Source organism: Trachinotus anak, unplaced genomic scaffold, assembly GCF_046630095.1.
Source record: "Trachinotus anak isolate AG129_WGS33_773 ecotype Australia unplaced genomic scaffold, CSIRO_AGI_Tana_v1 ptg000031l, whole genome shotgun sequence".
Lineage (NCBI taxonomy): Eukaryota > Metazoa > Chordata > Actinopteri > Carangiformes > Carangidae > Trachinotus > Trachinotus anak.
This window is the reverse complement of record NW_027273882.1, coordinates 3,398,699-3,419,623: the sequence shown is the minus strand read 5'-3', so window position 1 is coordinate 3,419,623 and position 20,925 is coordinate 3,398,699. Positions and strand designations below refer to the sequence as shown.

Below are 20,925 nucleotides of genomic sequence, written 5' to 3'. Positions count from 1 at the left end.
CCGGTGCTCTTGCGCTCCTAACGGTGAGGATGAACATCTCTCACACCGGGGCTTCAAGCTAGTGCTAGCTGACGTTAGCTGTGAGTCTGTGGGACATGTCGACCCTGCGCTTTGGACAGCATCTCATCAAGGCTTCGTCTGTGTTCCTGCAGACTGAGCTGTCGTTCGCTCTGGTCAACAGGAAGCCTGTGGTGCCTGGACATGTGCTGGTGTGCCCTCTGAGACCGGTGGAGCGTTTTCGGGATCTTCAGCCGGACGAGCTGGCAGATTTGTTCAGCACCACTCAGAGAGTCGCCAACCTGGTGGAGAAACACTTCGACGCCACTTCGCTCACCATCGCCATCCAGGACGGGCCCGAAGCCGGACAAACCGTGAGGCATGTCCACGTCCATGTGCTGCCCAGGAAGAAGGGGGACTTTGAGCAGAATGACAGTGTTTACGATGAGCTGCAGAAACACGATCGAGAGACTGAGGACATTCCCTCCAAGTGGAGGTCGGAGGAGGAGATGGCAGCAGAGGCTTCAGATCTGAGGAAACATCTCCAGACTCACTGAGTGGACAGTGTTCAACTGGAAAATAATGCACCTGAACAATAATAATAATCACTTACATCTTGATGCTTTTGTATTGCGATATTCCTTTGGTGTATCTCTCTTCCAAAATAAAATACAAATAGGTTTCCTCCAAGCATTTTTCCAGCAAATATCCCTTACTGTCAGATATGTGTAAAAAAAAATCGATGATTCATTGTCTGTTTCATTGCTGGTATTTTCCATATTTTTTTTAACAGCTTTTGGATGTTTTCTATTTAAACTGAGTAAAATATTTTGTGAAATTATACTGACAATGGACAAGAGTAAGGTTCTTTTGTATGCTTACTCATATTGTGAAAAACAGTCATTAATGGCACTCGTCACTGTGTGATCCATTTTATTCAAATGTAAAACATTAGACAGAGGATACAATACATCTTGTAATGGTTGCTAATAATGATATTATCACCAACAATTATTATCTAACAGTGATGAGTGCTGGAAACATACTAGAGCACAATGACACCTATAACAGTGCAGTGTAAACATAAAGTAAGATTTATGTCCATTAATCTATTGCCTCAGTGGATGCTGGGAGGGTTTTTCATGTACCTGCAATCACATGATCATCTCTTAGCCAGTTATTTGAATGCCTGTCATGGTTTCATCTTTCAACTCATTTTGCTGTAATTTCAAAATAAGAGCACATCGTTATTAAAGATAATTTCATCCCCAGTTCAACAAGGAAAGAACCAAACCAGCTAGATGAGAATAAACAGGATTATTTTAGCCTGATAACAGCATGTAAACCAGGATTAGTTAAACCACCTTTAAAGGAACAGGGTCCTGTAACATCCCTGTTTCCCACCACCTGTAGCTGAAGGAACAGTGTGACACCAGAAATGGATATCATGTCATCAGCCAGTCTGTGGACAGTCCAAACAAAATGAGGACCCATCTAATGCTTCTAGAAGTAAAAAAGAATATATAAATAATGTTTAAGCTCTCTCCTGGGGCTTATTGCTCACTCCAAATAATGAGTTGATATTTGTGAATAACATCACTTGTACCGTCTGTCAGAGAGCCACCTCACTGTGAAGCCACTGGGCTTGAGTTCTGTCTGTGCCACTTCTCAAGTAGTCTAATACCACCTGTATGAGGGGACAGGGCACTGGACAAGAGCCTAGAAATTGTGCCCAATGTTTTCTGAGCCAATTTTCAATCCCATATTCTCTTTTTTTTTTTTTGAGAGAGAGAGAGAGAAGAGAATTTTCTGATTTCCAATGGGTCCTCCCCCCCGACTGCCTCTTGCCCCCCCCCCATGCCACCTCATTTAAAAAATCCTGGAATCGCCCCTGATCTCCAGCAAGCCAGTCTGCTTTATTGCCAGGGCAGGTATCAAGTAGGCTTATAAGGGCTTGAACAAGGATTTCCATGACATACATGCATGTGGTTTGTGAAAAAGTTTAGTTTATTTAATTTTCACACACTTCAAACTTTCACTAACCTGCAAACAGATCAGGGTCAGCTCACTTCATTGAAAGGTCAATAATATTTTTTTCAAATTATGTCCACATTGAAACATGAATTACATGTCTCCTCCCTTTGATATATGTCACTGAACTGGTTTCTCCAATCTCAGTATGATCCGCTCGTGTAAGAGCAATTAAGAGGTCCATGGTTCCTGCCTGGGTGGAGGACTCGAGGTGCAAGAGTGTGTGTATTTGTGTAGGTGTGACCACGTGAAAAATGCTGCTCATGTAGATTAAGACTTCAGCACTAAGTCCCAATTCTGTGTCCTCTCTGTAGTTCATGACAGCCTTCCAGTGCTGCATCACTACAAAAGCAAAATATAAAAAGATCACCAGAGGTCGTGCTGGGACTGCTGCCTGGAGCAGGCAGCACTCAGAGACTACCTAAAATGGTATACATGCACACACTCATATTAATCACTCATTCAGTTAATGGCTTGAAAGCATTTTCACAGTCTTGTGCTAGTGGCTACTGAGTTCCACTGGAGTATATTAAGGTCAAGAGCCTCACTTGGGGGGATATCGGCTCATAATATCTGCAACCTGCTCGTCTGTACATGTGTGTGTTTAGGTGGGTTTCCCTGGAGTGTTTGACATGATGCTGACAGGCAGGAACATCAGGGAAGATGGGTCTAGTGCACCAGCTTGTGGACCCTCTGGGTGTGTTATACATGATGCATATCTCCATTGCTTTACTTTATAATAAAGGTGGCATTTCTGTAATCCTCTGTGCTTTGCTCCTCTAGGTGACAGACTGACTCTATTAAGGAGCTCAAAAGTGAATATTGTAACTGTAACAGATGAAAATTATTAAGTTTTTTTTTTTTTTTCTTTGGCTGCTCCTCTCTGGTATGAAGCCTGCAGAGGAGAGAAATACCTTGCAGTGGATGTGGCCAAGGGGATCAACTCAGCTTGGCTCTCTTTGGGTTACCTGATTTCACAAGAGCCTAACATTGGCTGGTTATCAAGTGGTTCTTTTAGGAACGAGGAAAGCAGTCAATGCAGGGTGGAAGCAGACATTAGGCAAAGGTACAATGTGAAATGTAAAAACAATGGGAAGTCAATTATTATAGTCTATCCTGCTTATCAATGGGCACATCTTATGGAGGCAAATTAATGTACTTACTTGCATAAAAAAATGCACTCATGACTCTTGAATCTTGTGTCATTTCTTGCAAAACCAAGGCAAAGTAATCAGTTTTAGCACCGTTGCTGTAAAATAATGAATAAAATAATCAAGGACATATTTTGCCACGGTAAGTGACAAGAATTTTATTCCATCTAAAAAACTATGATGTTTTCTATTTTTGATCTTTGTTGTTTTTTTTTGTTGTTTTTTTTTTTTTTTTTAAATATCTGTTTATAAATGTTTGATAAGATTAAGTGTAAATCTCCTGTTATCCTATAGGTCAGTTTACTTCTGATGCCATTTGCAGTCAATCACTCAATATTATGTTCCACCGACTTGTCTTGTTATGTTCACAGCCTGTTACACAAAAAAACGGCTTTTGTGTCTGTGGCAATTTCTCCCTTTCATGACAACTGTACGGGAGTAAATTTAAATTTAAATTTTTTTTAAATTTTAATAAGGTTAAAGTTACGCATAAATGAGGGGCACTTTGAGTGACAGGTGGGTGCCCGCTGTTGACTAGGCGCTCGTCTAGCCGTTAGCTGTTAGCCGTTAGCTGTTAGCTGTTAGCTCTGTCTCAGCTAATTCAAGTCCCTGAACATGACCTGGTGCTGGTGCCTTCTTTGAGGATTTTTCCTGCACATGTCGGACAAATAATATGGCTTTCTGTGAGGTCACTTGACTGACAGAAGTTGAGGAAGTCTGTGCTCCTGCTTTCTGAGGTGAGTGAAATTCTTGTGGTATTTTACGTTGGCACTAATTAGCGAAATCGGCGTCTGTGTTCACCATACCTGGCTTGTTAGCTTGGCTCATTAACTAGCTAATTAGCCTTAGCCTAGCAAGACGTCCAGACGCCCTGCTGTGCTAACAATGCTAACAGGCGCAGTAGCTTACCACTGTTATTAAACCGATATGCCCTTAAGTGTCGGGCTCCACACCATGGATGTATTATAAGACATCCATGCTCCACACAAGCTCCTCTCTTTGACTGTTTTTGGATTAGAGTTAGGCGGAGTCAGGCACTGCCAAGATGGCGGCGGCGGGACAGCCCGTTCTGACCATGGATGTATTATAAGTTATAAGTTATAAGTTTTATTATAAGTCTTATAATACATCAATGATTCTGACCTTCTAAACTACTCTTCAGGACCTGAAGGTTGTGTCATGGAGGCTACGTCCATCTTTGTATACAGTCTCTGGTTGCAGTGGTAGGTTGGAGCTGTGCTTGTAGGTGGTTATGTTTGTGCCTGGAACCAGATGTACTAAGATGGGTTGTAGCTGTCTTTTTATAATTTGTTCTTCATGTATACTGACAGTGCTGTGTCTGCAATTACACATTGCTAAGTAGCCTGTCACACTGCCCATGTCGTGACTAACCTGGAATGCTGTTTTTTTTTTTGTAATATATAATTTTCTATTACTGCAATAGCTTCACAATCTCCTGTCAGCATGTTATTATTTCTCCAGCTCCCCACAACCACCAAAGCAAACAAGAGAGGATAACTTGATTTTCAGAGGTCATTAAATTTCTATTTATTTTATTGTCTCGTTTATTTCTTCATTGCTCCTCTTACAGTGGCCTTGCAGTTACATGATCACAGAGTACATCAATATTATGTAGTTGTGGTGGACCAAGGAGGAGGTAAAGAGCGTGTGTGCGTGGGGTGGAGGATTTATGTTTCCAAGATGTCATGAGAAACAGTTTTGAGAAAGTTGGTATGCAGCCTTTGGGAATATGGAACAGGATTATTTCAGACTTTATGACAGAACAGCAGCTTGTATGGCAATAAGAGAATGACAAGAACTAACAGACAAGTTGTCTTTAACATTTACAACATAAATTCCATTTTCACAGTTATCTGGCTAACTTGTCCCTGGTAATATAACATTATTATCATCCGTACTTATATGGAGGTATAGTCTATTCACCTAATTATGCAGGACATGTGTTAGTCGATCTGCTGATGTCTCATTTCATTCAGAACCAACAAGTTTCAGTCCTGGAAGACGTCTGGCCATTTTGTTGCTCATTAAGAAGAGAGACTCAGATCTTGTCTGACAAATATGTAGGAGAATTGATAAATTATCTTATTTTGTACATAATTCAGCTGTTTCTGGCAGGATTTAGGGGTATTTATCTACCAAAGCTGACAAAAAAATGCAGGATTGCAAGTAATGATAATTTTCATTATTTATTTATCTGCTGATTATTTTGACAAATCATTTGGTCTATGAAATAGTGAAAAATATGTCAAAATTTCCTTCAATTTAGTTCAGAAAGTAAGCATGTTCTTATTAAATTATTCATTTTTAATATTTAATAACTACAGTCATTGTTTTAATACATAATGCACTATTAGTAACCCTTCAACAGTTTAGAATTGTATCGTCATATGGGGCTGTGGATTTTTCTTCAAATTGTTTCTTCCACTGTTTATTCATACTGGACTTATTTCTTTCAAGTTGTCACCATTGTGTTTTTATCTCATGGTGCACAATAAAGAATGAAAAATGAATGGCTATGTAATCATATTACTAAGTGCAATTTCATTTATTCCTATGCATGGCTACATCAAGCATATCTGATGAAGTGATCTGAGGTACATTCTGCAAACTCTATTTGAGGCAGTAAAAAATTATATTGTAGAGTGGAAACACATCTGTGTCTCTGACTACAGACAGATTGACATCTTGTGGTACTCTTAGAGGGGGTTAATAAAAATGTCACTGTCCCAAAACACAAACTGGCCTTGAGACAGAATACTGTATATTCAGAGATGGTTCAGTGAATCATTGATTAGCACCAGAAACTCAGTAATAATTGGGTGCTAAGATTTCAGACTTTCTGCATTTTTTTAGATTTAGCTTTCAACAACTATCTCTTTCTTATCTCTGTAGAACCTCTCACTTTGTTATTTATGCCAGTTACATGCCACCAAAGCTCAATGAGATACATGAAGAAGGCTCTGCAAGACACTTGTGTAGGGAACAGGTTCAGTATTACATCTGTATTATTATCTCCTACTGGTCAACAAAAGAGGCTGTGAATCCCTTAATGCCCTTTTTATTGAAAAACCCCACACTTCATTCTCCTACTGTAGTGTAATTTATGCAACTTGTAAAAACTGCAGGAATTTTGTTGATTTGTCATAGTATTTTGTATGTAAAACAAAGTACACAGCATGAAGGCCACACAAATGTAAGTAGTGCTTAAAGCCTTTCTGCTGTCTTATAGCATGAAGATTGTGGTTGACTATCTGATCTGCCCCAAATTCAAATTGAAACAGGGCACTTTCACCATCTAGCTCTCTGGTGTAGCCATTTGTTAGTAAACTAGTCCCAGTCTATGATTCAGACAGGAAATATGCAGTCAGTCTGTCAGGGACTCTTGGCCTGAGAGCCAATCAAGTGTCAGTTCTATAGTTTGACCACAGGGTGGCGTGGTTTCCTTCAGCAAAGTCTCAGCTTCAGTCAGTGGGGCTCAGCAGCCAGGTGGTCACAGTGGAAGGCACATTCAGGAAGGCTCAGGAGCCAACAGGCACATTATCAGGACAGTGTGTGTGTGTGTTAGATTTTGGGCCTCCAGCCCTGTATGAACTGTGTGATCTTGGTGACATGGAGGCGGCTCAGGTGGAAGTCATGTGACAGGATGTCCTCAGTCAGTTGTACCAGCAGGCTGCCGTCAATTCGCTCCCTCTGGAACACAGCCACCGCTGCCTCTGATAGGCCGATGAAACGTAGGCATGCTGACACCTCCTCCAATGACAGAGCAGACAGGTCAGCAGGAGGCCGCCAGGTGGGGTCAGTGGGTGGGGACAACCCTTCGACGACCCCTGTGGATGTCCCACCGCCCTCTGCACCCCTAGAGGAATCTGTTGTGGGATTGGCAGCGGGCTCAGGCGAGGGGCAAGGGGACTGCCTGTTGAAGGGGTTCAATGCCCCAAAGGGAGCGAATCGACTCTGTGGAGGTGGTGGCCTGAGTCGGGGTCCAGAGGAGGTGAAGGAATCCACCCACGGCTCTGCCCAGGTTGCCTGTGCTGGCTGAGGATTGGCTGTGTTGTCTGCAGAGATGGCAGGGACTGGCTCAGGACTGGCAGGGTTAGGGGCAGGGCAGTCCGCCCAGGAGCATGGGTAACAATAGAGCGAAGCATCTGGAGAGGGTGAGCAGCTGGGACATAGCAGAAGAAATGATATTATGTTTCCACAATGTTTAAAACTGAAATTATACACATTTTTCAGATGTAGTTTATTGTTATTTTTCCATATCATCTTTTACTGGTAAATATTTATTACTATAGTCAAAGTCATTGTGCTAACCTGGGATCCAATGGAAGCCTATCTAACACCACTGGTGTCATATTTCATGAATATCCCAATATTAGGACTATATTTACAATTGTCCCCATTATGTTTTATTGCAAAGAGGAGGTTCCTATTTGTCCTTCTTTCCTTCCATATACACTATCATCTGCTTTAAAGAATGAGAAGGACAAGATTTGGCGTCATCCTTTGATTAGGATACACTGGTTAGTTTAGATCAATTTGAGCTAGAACACCGTCCTTCCTGTTTGTGCTGAAAGCATGTCCAAAGTAAATAGTGTAAAAACAGTGTTGAGGCTAGAAAAGGCTGTTGATCCTCTCAATAATTATACAAATAATTCCAAGTAAATGTTAATGATTAATTGGTAATATAGTTGTTGCATGTATTTAGACACAAGATATTGTACCTGTCCTGAAGTCCAGAGGAGTAGAAGGAGAGGTTGGGTCTCGGGGAGGTGGAGGTTTTGGGGAAACGAGGTGGGACAGGCGGGCTGGGGGCCGGACTGGAAATGGAGCCCCCTTTAGAGCAGCGAGGGGGGACCGGAGGGGCGATCAAGTAGCGACACTCCTCTCTCACCTAGATACGAACACGCACACATAGAAAAATGAGAGTTACAACAGCAAAAACTGTAACTCCTAAAATTTGACTTCTCAGGGGGCTTTAGTTTGTGTGTTTGTGTGTGTGTGTGTGTGTGTGTGTGTGTGTGTGTGTGCGCTGACTTGTCTCAATGTTCTGCTTTGTAAATGTCAAACTTAGTGACCTTTACACCTCAAACAAACTCCCTCACACCCAGTAGGAAGCTCTTCACACTCACACACATGCACAGACATATGCACACCCTCGGAGTGTCTTGGCAGGCTAAATATCAGGGAATGAGGAACGTTGTGTGTGACAGGGTATAATCCAGCTGCATAGCAGACAACAGCACCCACACACCCTCTCTGTACTGCTGCTCGCTGCCATCACTTTAAAAGAAAAAAGTTAATTCAACAAAACAAGCGTGATAATAACCCCCCTTACAAACACAGACACCATATGCACTAACATATGAACAATAACTCCACCCCACTAACTGTGGGGAACAGCAGCAACAAAAACAAGCCCATTCTCTGGTTTTTTAACCATTAGTTTTTTTAGGGTGTTTCACGTATGCAAATACTGGTCATATAACAGAGGAATATAAGGAGCACGAGGAACTGTGGCAGTGCAGATACAGCCCTAAACCTAGTAAAGTGAAAAAAGAATAAATCAAAATAAATAAAGTCAAAAAGTAGCCACAACAACCCTACACAGAAATGTAGTTAGACTTTATATATTACAACTTTCCTATATCTGTTAAATGAATTAGATTTGTCTCTTTTTAGTGATGCAACACAGTGATGACAGCACCACACGTTCGTTTGTACTTTTCTTACTGTCTGGTTGCTACAGTGCAGTAAGTATTGGGAGAAAAAGGTTACACAGGAAGTGGTTTTCATGCTCCCACGTCATTTTCAATCACTAGAGGAAGAGTAGCTGGGTTACTGTAAATAACCCCGTCAAGTACTCCAGATTGAGTTCAAGAGGTTTTCCTCCATTAGAAAGAGCCAGTCCTGTCCCCTTCCCTAACTAATCTCTGTTCCACTGGCATCATGGAGGTCATAGGATATGAATGTACACAAAATAATTACTACATGTTTGTTAAAATCACCGGATGTTCAAATTTTCCATCCAGGTACCCATACAGCTTGAAATATGGACAGGAAACCCCAGGAACATGTTTCAGCTTTTCATCAAAAAGCAATGATAAATAAACCAATGACTGAACCCTTAAGATGCTGGTGGAGCACAAGCTGTGCAGGAGGAGGTTTGAACACCATAGATTTGTCATAAAAAATAGGTAAATGTGATTTGAAATAACTGCATTGATGCTTCAACATTTACTTAATAATTAATAATTTTGAAAATCATTTAAAAAGCACTGAAATCGTGGCCTGAAACTCTATTAGTTCCAGTCAGCTGATAGTAGTCAACACTGCTGAGCTGTCAAAAGTGTCACCTACGGAAACTAAAACTTCATATCGGTTTAACTCTAAGACAAAAAACACTGAGCCTGTTTGACAAGTGATTTTTGGGAAGTGCAGCACTTACAATAAACAAAGCTTCTGCAGTAGCTCTTTTACACCAAGAGTCCAAGTATTGTAATAGATTTTGTTTTCTGTTGTAATCATCAGGTAGACTGCTGCTTTGTTGCCATTTTCTATCATAAAGCCAGTAATACTTTGGTCATTCTTAAGACCAAAGGCTCCAATAGGATTATGTTCTGCCATGAGAAAAAAAAGACTCTGTACCATTTACCCAACATACAGCAAACGTGTACCTGCATCCTTAGTGACGTATGTGTTCATGTGCTGCAAGCACAGTGGCTGTGAGTGTATTATGACAGCCTTTCCAGGAAAGCTGTGCACGTGTGTGTGTGTGTGTGTGTGTGTGTGTGTGGTCAGTGCGGTTTAAAAGCTGTAATGTATGAATAATTCAAGGATGGCATCCTGACTTTTAACAGCCGGATGCTGCTGTGGACAGATAAGAGGAAAGAAACAGAAGGACGAAAAGAAAGACAGGAGCTGAAGACTGAAACTCACAGCATCAGATTTTGGAGGTACAGGTGGTGGGGTAGACACTCTTGTCACCACAGTACCAACAGGACCGTCCAATGAGGAAGACGAATGGAAGGAGATGAGGTTTGGCTCCTTCCCCAAGCCCTCTGCGTTCTGATTGGTCCAGAGTTCCTCGTAAGGGATTTCCTCACTGGTCCTCATTTCAGCCTCAGTCCACTCAGGAGTCACATACTCCCTCTCCTCACCTGGGCCCTCCCCCAATCTCTCTCCAAGAGAGTCCCTACAGCGCTGTGAAAGGCTGTCCGAAACCCCACTCCCATAGCCGCACATTGAAAGGCGCTGCAGTGCTGGTGCCAACGAGTCCTGACCCGACACACACATGCGAGAGCGCCGCGGGCTCACACACTCCTCAGTCATACACTCCAGCTCTGGCCGGGTTTCTCTAACTGCCCGAGAGTAGGCATCTGGGTCAAATGCGTGTCGCAGTAGGAGGCTCTCCAGCGCTGCTGTGTGAACAGAGGCCTCAGCTACGTTAAACCGGGGCATGCAACGCAGCAGCAGGAAATGGGAGGGGGAGACTTCCTGTCGGCGGAGCACCATGCAGAGCACCACCGTCTTGCTGACGATATTGAGCAGCTTGTAGCGGTGGCCCTCTCTGACTGCATGGCGGTCGTAGGGGTTCCGTGGTGGTCGTGAAGGTACGGACACATTGACAGGGAGGCGAACTCTCTCGATTATGCTGCGTACCGTGTGCTCCCCTCCCAGCATGCCTTGTTCCAGAGGGGACCGTGTGCAAAAGCGTCCACGGCAGCCAAAGGGCAAGCTGACACTCTGATTGGTTCGATGGTTCATACAGACCAGGCAGGGAGTTTTACCTGAAGAGGCAGAGACAGAGAGGTGGAACGACAAATGGTCAAAAGAGACTTAGGACACAGAGACATGAGAAATTTACATTTGTGCTCTAGGGGTTTGGTCGTACCTACAGAGCTGTATGCTATGCTGATAGGCATCTGTATGCTATGCTGATAGGCATAGCATACAGGTGCCATAGTCATGTAACAACATGACTATGGCAGCTGTGTAACTGCCTCATTGACATCACAAGAGCTGTGATTGGTCAACTTGTGCAGCTTGTGTTTTCTCCAGCAAGTGTCTGATGTTGGTGATAATGATGATCTGAGATGATGATGCATCTGATCTCTGAGATCATCTTGTTTTCTTCTGCGAACCCTCTGCTCACTGTGATCACAGCGTGGTCAGCGAATGAAAAAAACAAATGACTGTAGCTTCCTCACCCCTTCCCGCAAGTCTAAACCCATTTTTCTTCTAGTGAAAGTAGGTGACAAAGATAAAGAGCTGGAAAGGTCCTGGCACCTTTTTTTGCAGAAAAGCTTTTTCAGTATTGCCACTGATGTCACTGACTCCCTCTTCCTTATCCTCATATGCAACACTGTGAAACATAGACCTCAACAACACACAGGCCTTCACTTACTTCTAGGAGTCTTTCCCAGGCGTCTCAGGAGTGCGCTCAATCCTGTCTTTTCCTTAGACGGGGTGGCACAGAGAAGCTCTGCTTTCCCCATGAGTGACAGCTCATCTCCAGCCTGCAGAGTGAAGCTGTAGGGCTCGCTGTCCTCACTGAACTCCCCCGAAACCACCTGCAGCACACACATGCACGGACAAGTGGATGTGGTAATGCATGACTACAAGGTTGTGTGCAGACTGAGTCATGCTCCAGAAATATAACTGAATACAACATTACCTGCCTATGAGAGGCAAATAAAGTAAAGCAGAGCTTGAAATGCATTATATGAAGATGTGAAAAAGTGCTAACCTTGACACTAAAGGTGATCGTCTCCATGACAAAGACCCGGTCAGGGAAGACTCCTGCAACTTCCTCCACACTGGAGAAATACTGGACCGGATCCCTGACGTCCCGGTCTTCATCCAACAACTTGAACTTGCCTATGAAGACAGTAGCAACAGGATGAGGGTGACAGGGGGGAAAGGTGAAAGGATGATGTGGGCAGAAAAGGGAAGAAGTTGGTGAAGGAAAGGATGGAGGAAGAATAAAGTGGAGGGAGGCCAGAGGAGGAGAGGATGATGAAGAAAAGGGGAAAGGAGGACAAGAAAAGAGATGAGAAGAGTGGAGGAGGAGAAGAAGGGAAGAAATTGGCACATGGAAGAAGATTAGAAAAGGAAGGAAAACGATGGTTAAAAGTTTTTTGTTCTTTCTTTTTTCTATTATTTTGACTTCCTGCAGTCTTAGTTCAAACACACACACACACACACACACACACACACACATATATTTGCAGTAGACACTGTTTGGACGGGAAGAATACAAAGACACCTCCGTGACCTATGACCTGGCACCAGCTCTTGGCCAATCAACAGCCGATGAGGTTGGCATGGCAACCAATAAAGGACCCCCATTCTCACGCAGAGCAGAGACACATCACCATGGAGACACTCACACATACACTCACACAGACACACAACTCTCTCTCTCTTTTACCCTCCTTTCCTTTGCTCATCCCCTCCTCCGTCTGTAAATCTTTCACACTTGTGCGCTCCAGTTTTGCAGTCCAGTAACTGTGTTTGTGTTCTTTAAACTGTACATTTTTTTGGTCTGCACCACTTTGTGATGTTGTAAAGAACCACTAAAGGAATGCACAATGTGCTCCAAGTCAGCTGTGTTAAAAGAACATTTAATGGCGTTCACATTATTCTTGTATTGAACTACAATAACCCTTGAAGGATCCTCTTTCTTCTCACAGAGTCAAAGTGTGAGGGAAAGAGAAAAAGTTTTTTTTTTTTTTGGGAGGCAGAGCAGAATACCAACTCCACCATCCTCCATGCCAACACCTCCCTCCTGCTCTCTCGCCCTCTTTCTCCTCCACCCCCTGCCTTCCAATTCAAACACAGCCCCCAGGATAAAGAGCTTCCACCCACTGAACAATACCAGCAAGTGCTACTTTTCAACACAACCCACCGACCCCCTCCCCTAAAAAAGTGACAGACTGAAGAGGGGTTTGAAATGAAACAGGGTTCACCACTATACTAAACAAAACTCTAGCTCCATCTTGGAAACTCTTATGAGAGGATTATTTGACTAAAAGCGAGACTCCAAATGTTACACAGATATGACACCATATCAAAGATCTACTATTACTCCGAGAAAATATTTCCAGAAATAAAAACAGATTCACCCTGAGGCTTTTAGTCCCCTACACATGAGGGTTTGGCGGCAAACTCCACATTACAAGAGGCTGTGGCGCCACTTGCTTCCCTGAAACCTCATCATGACAGGGATCATTCAGCTTTTCTGTCCTCTTCACTTCATTCATCCTTGCTGCTCACTGATGGACAGAGGAGGATGCAGACAGACATAGCGAGGATGAGAAGGAGGAGGAGGGAGCATCCTGTTGTCCATCCCCAGGGGGAATCCTATATTGCTCTCCTCCTAAGCTTATTTAGACTTCCTGTATGAAGTCATCATACAGACATTAGCTCATCACTGGTGATGGCCTCTGATTCAACAACAACTCACACGTTACAGTTAGAAAGACATAAAGGTAGTCCTAAAAGTACGCAAACATTTTAATTGGCTTTGCTGGCTGGCTTTTTCTTTTCTACTAAAACGCATCATTAAAATGGTGCACAACTAAAGTTAGACATCAGGTTGATGTGATGCTAAAGGTGCAGCAACAGAAATGGCCACAACAGTCCAACTCACCCTGTGGCAGCTCTTATGGCTCTTAAATGAAGCCACTTTTCCACCAGTGGAACCATTTTGGTTCCTTGTCCCCAGTTATTTCCTCATAAAAAAGTCATTGACTGACAAATCTTTTCAAAAACCAGAAACCAATTGATTGAAAGAAAGGAGCAGCAAGGGAAGGCAAATACTTCCACAAAGAAATGAAGATTCAAAACCCAAATGAATCATGGAGCCACTGTTTTGCAATCTTTTTAATTTTAGAGACCAAGAACTCTAAAATGTATTGTCCAACAGGAGTGCAGTTTTCCCGTCACTGCCTCTTTGAAGTTATAATCCCTTAAATTTCAGTAGTGAGTAATTTGGCAGTTCAGTTACTATATAGAGGTAACTGATGAGTATAAATACATTTCATGGCAAAAGCAGAATAAGTGGCATCCATAAATAGTATCCAAAATTGGGTGTGATATGATGCAAATTTTAGGATAACAAGGATTACAAATTAAACATCCCAGTTCTTGAGTTGCAGTGGCAAAGACAAAAGTGAAGAGAGGTTCGAGAAAACTGTATAGTTCCTAAACTTTTCATTACTTCTATGTCCCTGGATCTATTGGTCAAAAAAGTCCCTAAGACAAGCCTGGTTACATCAGTACAGCCCACTGTTTCAGCCCAGTTCTTATAATAGTTTGGGAAACCAAGACAGCCTGTATGAGAATCAATAAGCCAGCTCCTATTTACTTCACAAATCAATTACAAAAAATAAATTACATTTATGTTTTATTTATTCCTTCTTACAACTAATGTCTGAGTTCTTGAACTTGATTGTTTGAGCCGTTTACTTTCCTTTGCTAATATTGGCAATACCGGCGGTCACATGCTTCTCATGTGAAATGCGAAAATGTGAAATGTCTAAAATGACAATGATCTCAACATACCCCCCACCCAAATGTTCTTTCATTCTTCCGAAAAGGAGCCTGAGAGGCGGTGGTAGTGTGAGGTAACATCTGTGCTCCATCAGTGGAGGAAGCAATGGAGGGGAGACATTAAGATCCAGTTACACAGCAAATAATGTGACTGGATGGAGAGTCTGAACAATGGGATTGTGGGGATGAGCTCCGGTGAGGTCATACTGACTGCACTCATTCACCAGGAAGACAAGTGAATGGACAGGAGGAGTCAGGGAAGGTCACTTCTACAGTAGTGGGTTGACTGTGTGAATATGGACTGTAGTGAGTGTGTGTGTATGGGTGGGTGTACCTAGGGTTTAATATTAGGGTTTGAAATCACAGACAACACAGTTTGCTCTAGTGCAGCATTTATGGATAACAGTAAAGTTATTTTGGTCACCCACTATAAAGTTTTCCACTTTGTTTCCCCTTAAAGCTTTAAAGGAATAGTTCCACATCCTGGTAAATAAACTTATTTGCTTTCTCACTTAACATAAGGACTGGACAGTACAAGTGGAAACAGTGAGTTTGGCTCTGTCCAAAGGTAACTAAATCTGCCAACCAGCACTTCTAAAGCTCACTAATTCCTTAATTAATTAGCTATTGAATACCCTCCTAATTCCCTGATTTAATCAAATGTCATTGCAGGGTTTTGTGGGAAATTTCAACACATCAGAAATCACTACTTGCCACTATCAGTAATTCAGTCTAATGCTACTGTATCTATGGTATGTGTTTGTTTGCCTATCCCTGACATGAATTCCCCACCAAATATAGAACAAGTGGAAAATGTTGACCTTGTGACAAAAAATGTGTATTTATTATTACCCCCTAGAGAGAATGGACATTTTAGGGATAATTGGTATTTTTAGGGTGAGGACGAATCTCAGCTAATAAGGAATTTTTGTCCCTGCAAGTGTTGAAAAGCTATGTATGTGTGTGTGTGCTCACCCTGGTATTGCAGAGGGATGTCTATCTTGGGTCCAATGACGTAGTGTCCCTCTTCTAAGCTGTGGGCCGTCACTGTGGTCCACTGACGACAGGAGTGTAACAGCACCACATCCTCCTCTGACAGACCCTCCACACATTCACCTGGAACACACACACACACACACACAAATCAACACAGAAATGGATTAGGGATAAACAAACTGTGTGCTGGCCTAAGGTTTTAATTTCTAAGGTCACAGTAAGTGGCTCAGCAATGGAAAACACTAAAACACCTCCCCACACACACAAACACACACACACATGCATTCAGTGTCAATAATTACCACCATCAGTGACGGTTCACCACCCCTAACCTACTCATCAGGACCCTGCTATGCAACTGGCAACCTACTATTACACAGCCCCCATACACACACACACACGCACACACCTCTCCTACTTTCACTAGAGCCATCATGTAGCACAACAGCATTGATTTCTGCTGATAGCACAGTGGTACAATTCAATCACACAACACACACTCTCTCTCTCTCACACACTCTCAGACTCACACACAGATCACATGGATGCCCATCTTTTTGTTCTTGTTGCTGAGAGAGAGCTGTTACTCCCAAACCTTTTAGTCTGACAGTCATGTTGACGAATGACTGAATAGAAACACAGGACAGAAGATGAGGGACTGTAAGCAGAAACACAACAGGTCCTCTGTTGAAAAGATAATGATCATCAGGGGACCTTCTTTTTCTTTGGGGAGTTTGGCTCATTGTCACTTGAGGTTTGACACTAAATGTGTGTGTCTCAATTTGCTCTGGTTGGTGATCATATCAAGGTTTTTGCTGTAAGGTGCAGTTCACCAAAATCACAATCAGATATATCTTCTGTCTCATCCTCAGTGGGGTCAAGCCACACAGCAATGTCCTTTTCCAGAGAGAAATACATGTATGTCCAATTCAAACACCCAGTCTATTGTCTAACTCTGATGAAGGTCTGCTTGTCTAAAAATGTACATGCATAATGTACTTCACCATCATGACATAGCTTTGACTCATTTGTTAAGCGGTTTCAGCTAATTTGAGAGAAGGCAGTCTGGAGCGTTCATACTGTATGAGGAAAGCCTCCATCCCACTGAATTACACCCCCCCCCCCACGCACATACCACTGAATTACAGTCTCTCCATCCAGATAAAACACTGCTGTTGTTTGTTGTTGTTAATATGATTAAAATGGATGTCAGCGCGAATTGCTGACATCATACCCTGTTGTAAATAACTGACCATCATCTGGGGCTGGCTGCCTGTGCAAACAAACAGGCATCTGTGGGCTGACCACAGTGCAGTTAATGTGCACCTATGGGTGCCCTCTCTATACAACACACATGCGCGCCGGCAGAAATTCGGTGCGTAATTTTCGGGGACCATGACATGGCTCGGGAGCGCGCTTTTGTCCACCGGGGAAAGTTGGGAGGTTTTTTTTCCTCCTAGTCGCCGCTCGTTAGTATTCACCACATTCACCGACAGATTACAGCATTTACATATGAAAAGGATCGAGCAGCACTTCAGCAGCACAACAGACACTTTGTGGCTTTCCGGGCCTCCCTGGACTGGAACAACTTTGGCCATGACACCCATCGCCCGTTCCCAAAGTAAAGCCACCAAATCTGGTTCAGTGGAGAATCGTGTTGGCATGAAAACACAACACAAATAAATAGAAAACCGAACACAAATGTTAAGTAATGACTCTCTTATCCAAGTCAGTGGGTTTGTGTGAACTATGAAAGTCTGTGTCCGAGAGTAAATGCTGCAGCTGCATCAAGATAACCAGATTTAACCCAAATAATAACGGAAATGAGGCCGTGGTGGTTTCAAAATAAGAGCAACGTAGCTAGGGAGTGGGGACATAAAAGAAACTTTGTCAAAATACTGCACAGCCAAATTTGTTATTTTCTATACAGCAGCATGCATCATTTTAGTAGAAACCTCCTTTGACTAAAATATACCCTGTAAAGCCATTCTAATTCAAAGCAAATCTGGGGTATAAATTTATTGCACATGTCAGCCTAAAATGAAAAGTGATGCTACAATGGCAAAGCATATCAAACATCATAGATTCACATCTTTGGTTAAAGTGATTTCTGCTTTTTGTCACATGGAAATTGTTCACCCAGAGCAAAAAACTGTTTAATTAATTGATCCGATCAATTAAATCAATCAATTAAGTATAATACAGGATTGTAAACAGCTGAGAGAATCTCTAATCTCTCAACCATCATTTGGTATTAAACATCACAAACCTCATGTCAGTAAACACGATAATACTGTGTGTGGTTTATTTGAATCTGTAGTTCCAACATACTTCAGTCATTAACATATGATGATGTTGTCTACATAGTCAAAGTTGTTACCCTCTAGTTGGTAAAAGACCATCAAACATAATTTAAGAAAGTTAAGTACCACTTATTTGATAATCTTTCCTTTAGAAGACACACCATTTTATATATACATTACATATTAATTTAAATGGATGCTATTAACTATTAAAAATATCCCCATTAGGGCTGCAACTAGCAATTATGTTATTTATCTAGTGTGCTGCAGATTATTTGTATGGTCAAAGCTGAGGATGAATTGGCATTATTGTTTGAAAATTACTTGATCATTCCATTGTTGAAATAGTTGGTGACTAATATTCAGTCACTTGATTAATTGATGAATCAGCTGATTGTTTCAGCTCTAAGCCCCATCAAAGTATGATCGCTGACATTTTTGCAAAAATAATGCAAGCTTACACTCTAAGCTACTATTAGTTGATTACATGTATTAGTTTTAGTATTTAAAAGTTAACTAAAAAGGTTTGACTAAAAAAAAAAAAAGAGGGTTTATTTTGAAAGTTTTGACCGGAAGCGGAAATTTTTCCTGAAACAGTTGACACTACCAAAACGCTCCACAGATTCTTCCGTAAAATGCTTTATTCGTGCTTACAACCCAGCGTCGTTACACCCACAAAACCCCGCAGAAACACACTGTATTCGACACACGTTTAAGTCTTTCACTTCTAACTGGAAATCCGTTTTTTATCATCGTTCATCTTCATCGCTGTCATAGCTGCCTCACCTCCAGTGCTGTGGAGCCACGGAGGAGCGGTGGAGTTAGCTAACAGTTGTCAAAAGAATATACAAAAGCCCTGGAAGTTTTTATCGGCCGGGATGGTAGTCGAAGCCCCAAGTGAGGGTTGTCTCTTACCGTGGGCCAGACGGACCAGAGTGGGCAGACGGAACTTGCTGACCACCGCGTCCAAAGGCAGCGCCAACGGGCTCCAAGTGATCTCCGACAGGCTCGCCGACAACTTCTCCATCCTCCCGGGTCATCACGGTACCGGAGATAATGGTGATGATGATGATAGTGAAGATGATGGCGGTTGCGGTGTTGGTGGCGATGATGGAGTGGAGGAGGATGAAGGTGATGGTGGTGGTATGATGGCAAAGAGTTTCGCCATGTTTGAATGTAGGAAAGAGGGAGCGCAGTCACAGTCGGTGCGCGCAAACGGTGGGAGGGAGCGCAAACCCTCTCTCTCTCCGTGTCATTTAGTTTTTGTCCACCACCCCCACACACACACATGTGGACAAAATAGCAGAGCAAAACTTAGATTTTGCAGTTTTTAAAATTGTAACATAATATAAAAAATCCAACAAGAAACATGAAGAAACCCTCCCTGTCTATCTTTACAAGCTGTTTGTTTGATAACTCGCCTTGAATGTTCATGTTTTTCCCATTAATTATTACACCACTTTGTCCACACACGTTACTGTGAACAGGTGCGTAGGTGGAGAAGGATAGCTGGAGGGACTTTTGGGCAGGATTTCTCAACCTTTTCTGGCTTGCAAGAGACAAAGGTGGTATGTAAGCATGGATAGATTACTGAGCAGGTCTACTGGGCACAGGCCCAGGGGCCCAGGAGATATGTGGACCCATGGGCTGAAGCCTTTGTATGAAGTGACTCATATTTCCTTTTTCAAAGTCACAGAGCTTTGTTAAAAGATACAAAATGACCACAAAGACACGCAAAATGACTAAAAAGAGACAATATGACCACAGAGATGCGCAACAACCATAAAAAACACAGATAAAACCACGAGTCACAAAATGACTGAAGATATACAAAACGAGACACAAAATGACAACAAAAAATGCTCAAATGCAAAAAGACACAAAACCACCAAAAAGAAGCAACTGTGATAGCTGCACCAGACACTCAGACCAGACATGTATTTAATGATGTAACATTATGATGAGCAAATTATGAGCAAATTCACGAATGCCTAAACACCAGAGCTGTGTCTCATCCCTCCCATCAAAAGCAATCAATACATCTCAGTCCCAAGAGAGTAACTGTGCTGTATCTGTGAGGTCATCAAGAGACAGTGTTGTGTGATGGCAGTCACCTACATCTTGTTTTAGATTGGATTTTGTGTTTAGCTTTAACACAACCAGGATGACGTAAGGAGTAATTGTGCAGGTGTATATAAAGCCTTTACACCTGCTCACCATAGCCGAATCATCAGCTCATGTAGACAGTAGTGATGTGTTGCAGAAGTGGAATCAGTTTATCCCCCCTCCTCACCCAGCACTAAACTTCTGGCCCCAGGCAGGACTCTGGTCAACTCACTCTCAGTTCAATGAACCAAACTGTAAACAGAAACTGATTCATTTGCTATTGATTTTTGCCGGCAAACCCGTTGTGATGCTGTAGGCCTTTATGCCATAACTGAGTGAGCAGTTCCAAAGAATGATATAACTGATATTTAATCTATCATTGTAACTCACAGCACTATTTAAAATATCTATTGTCAGAGGGTTACATGTGTTAAATGCAGATTATAGTTATGAAGCTGGCTCATCTGATCACAAATGTTTGGTTGAATTAGTGATGTCTGGCTTCCTAGATTGAACCAACCATGCCAACACCCGCTTAACACCATATATGGCTGCATTGTGGTTTATTCTCGGTTCAATTAGTTAAAATGTAAACTCAAACTGTAATTCACTGGCTATTAATGGCTCACTCATTCTGTTTTCACTCTCACAACAGGATATGGCACTGAAGTATGAAAGGATACAACTGTCCAATAGACCACATAATCTAAATTGAACCAACCAAAGAGCTTTAAGCTTTGACTGTTGTTTCAAGGGCCTCATGTAAA

At 42.3% G+C, this 20,925-nt stretch overlaps 2 protein-coding genes across 3 annotated transcripts; one reads left to right on the top strand and one right to left on the bottom strand.

The window, feature by feature from the left end:
* The first annotated feature begins 41 nt into the window (after positions 1–41).
* Positions 42–690, top strand: LOC139612254 (bis(5'-adenosyl)-triphosphatase-like). Its single transcript, XM_071467648.1, has one exon. The coding sequence runs from the start codon at positions 96–98 to the stop codon at positions 552–554; it is 459 nt and encodes a 152-aa protein (XP_071323749.1). The 5' UTR covers positions 42–95; the 3' UTR covers positions 555–690.
* A 4,021-nt stretch (positions 691–4,711) lies between these two features.
* gareml (GRB2 associated, regulator of MAPK1-like) lies at positions 4,712–20,903 on the bottom strand. Of its 2 annotated transcripts, XM_071467641.1 has the most exons (7): positions 18,968–20,903; positions 15,729–15,869; positions 11,947–12,077; positions 11,605–11,770; positions 10,137–10,987; positions 7,922–8,091; positions 4,712–7,362 (listed from the first exon to the last, which is right to left on the bottom strand). In XM_071467641.1, the coding sequence occupies exons 1-7, from the start codon at positions 19,077–19,079 to the stop codon at positions 6,762–6,764; spliced, it is 2,172 nt and encodes a 723-aa protein (XP_071323742.1). In that variant the 5' UTR covers positions 19,080–20,903; the 3' UTR covers positions 4,712–6,761. The 2 variants fall into 2 exon arrangements, with proteins under 2 accessions (XP_071323742.1, XP_071323741.1); XM_071467640.1 differs by lacking the exon at positions 18,968–20,903 and having other exon boundaries at positions 11,947–15,868.
* Between the last annotated feature and the right edge of the window lie 22 nt (positions 20,904–20,925).

Bases quoted from the DNA above. Each gene is read 5' to 3' on its own strand.
- gareml (XM_071467640.1), bottom strand. From the start codon at position 12,420: ATGTGTGTGTGTGTGTGTGTGTGTGTGTGTGTGTTTGAACTAAGACTG. The intron at 10,988-11,604 runs GTAAGTGAAGGC...CTGCCTCTTCAG, and splicing joins CCTGGGAAAGACTCCTAGAA to GTAAAACTCCCTGCCTGGTC. The intron at 8,092-10,136 runs GTGAGTTTCAGT...GTTCGTATCTAG, and splicing joins TACCTCCAAAATCTGATGCT to GTGAGAGAGGAGTGTCGCTA.
- LOC139612254 (XM_071467648.1), top strand. From the start codon at position 96: ATGTCGACCCTGCGCTTTGGACAGCATCTCATCAAGGCTTCGTCTGTG.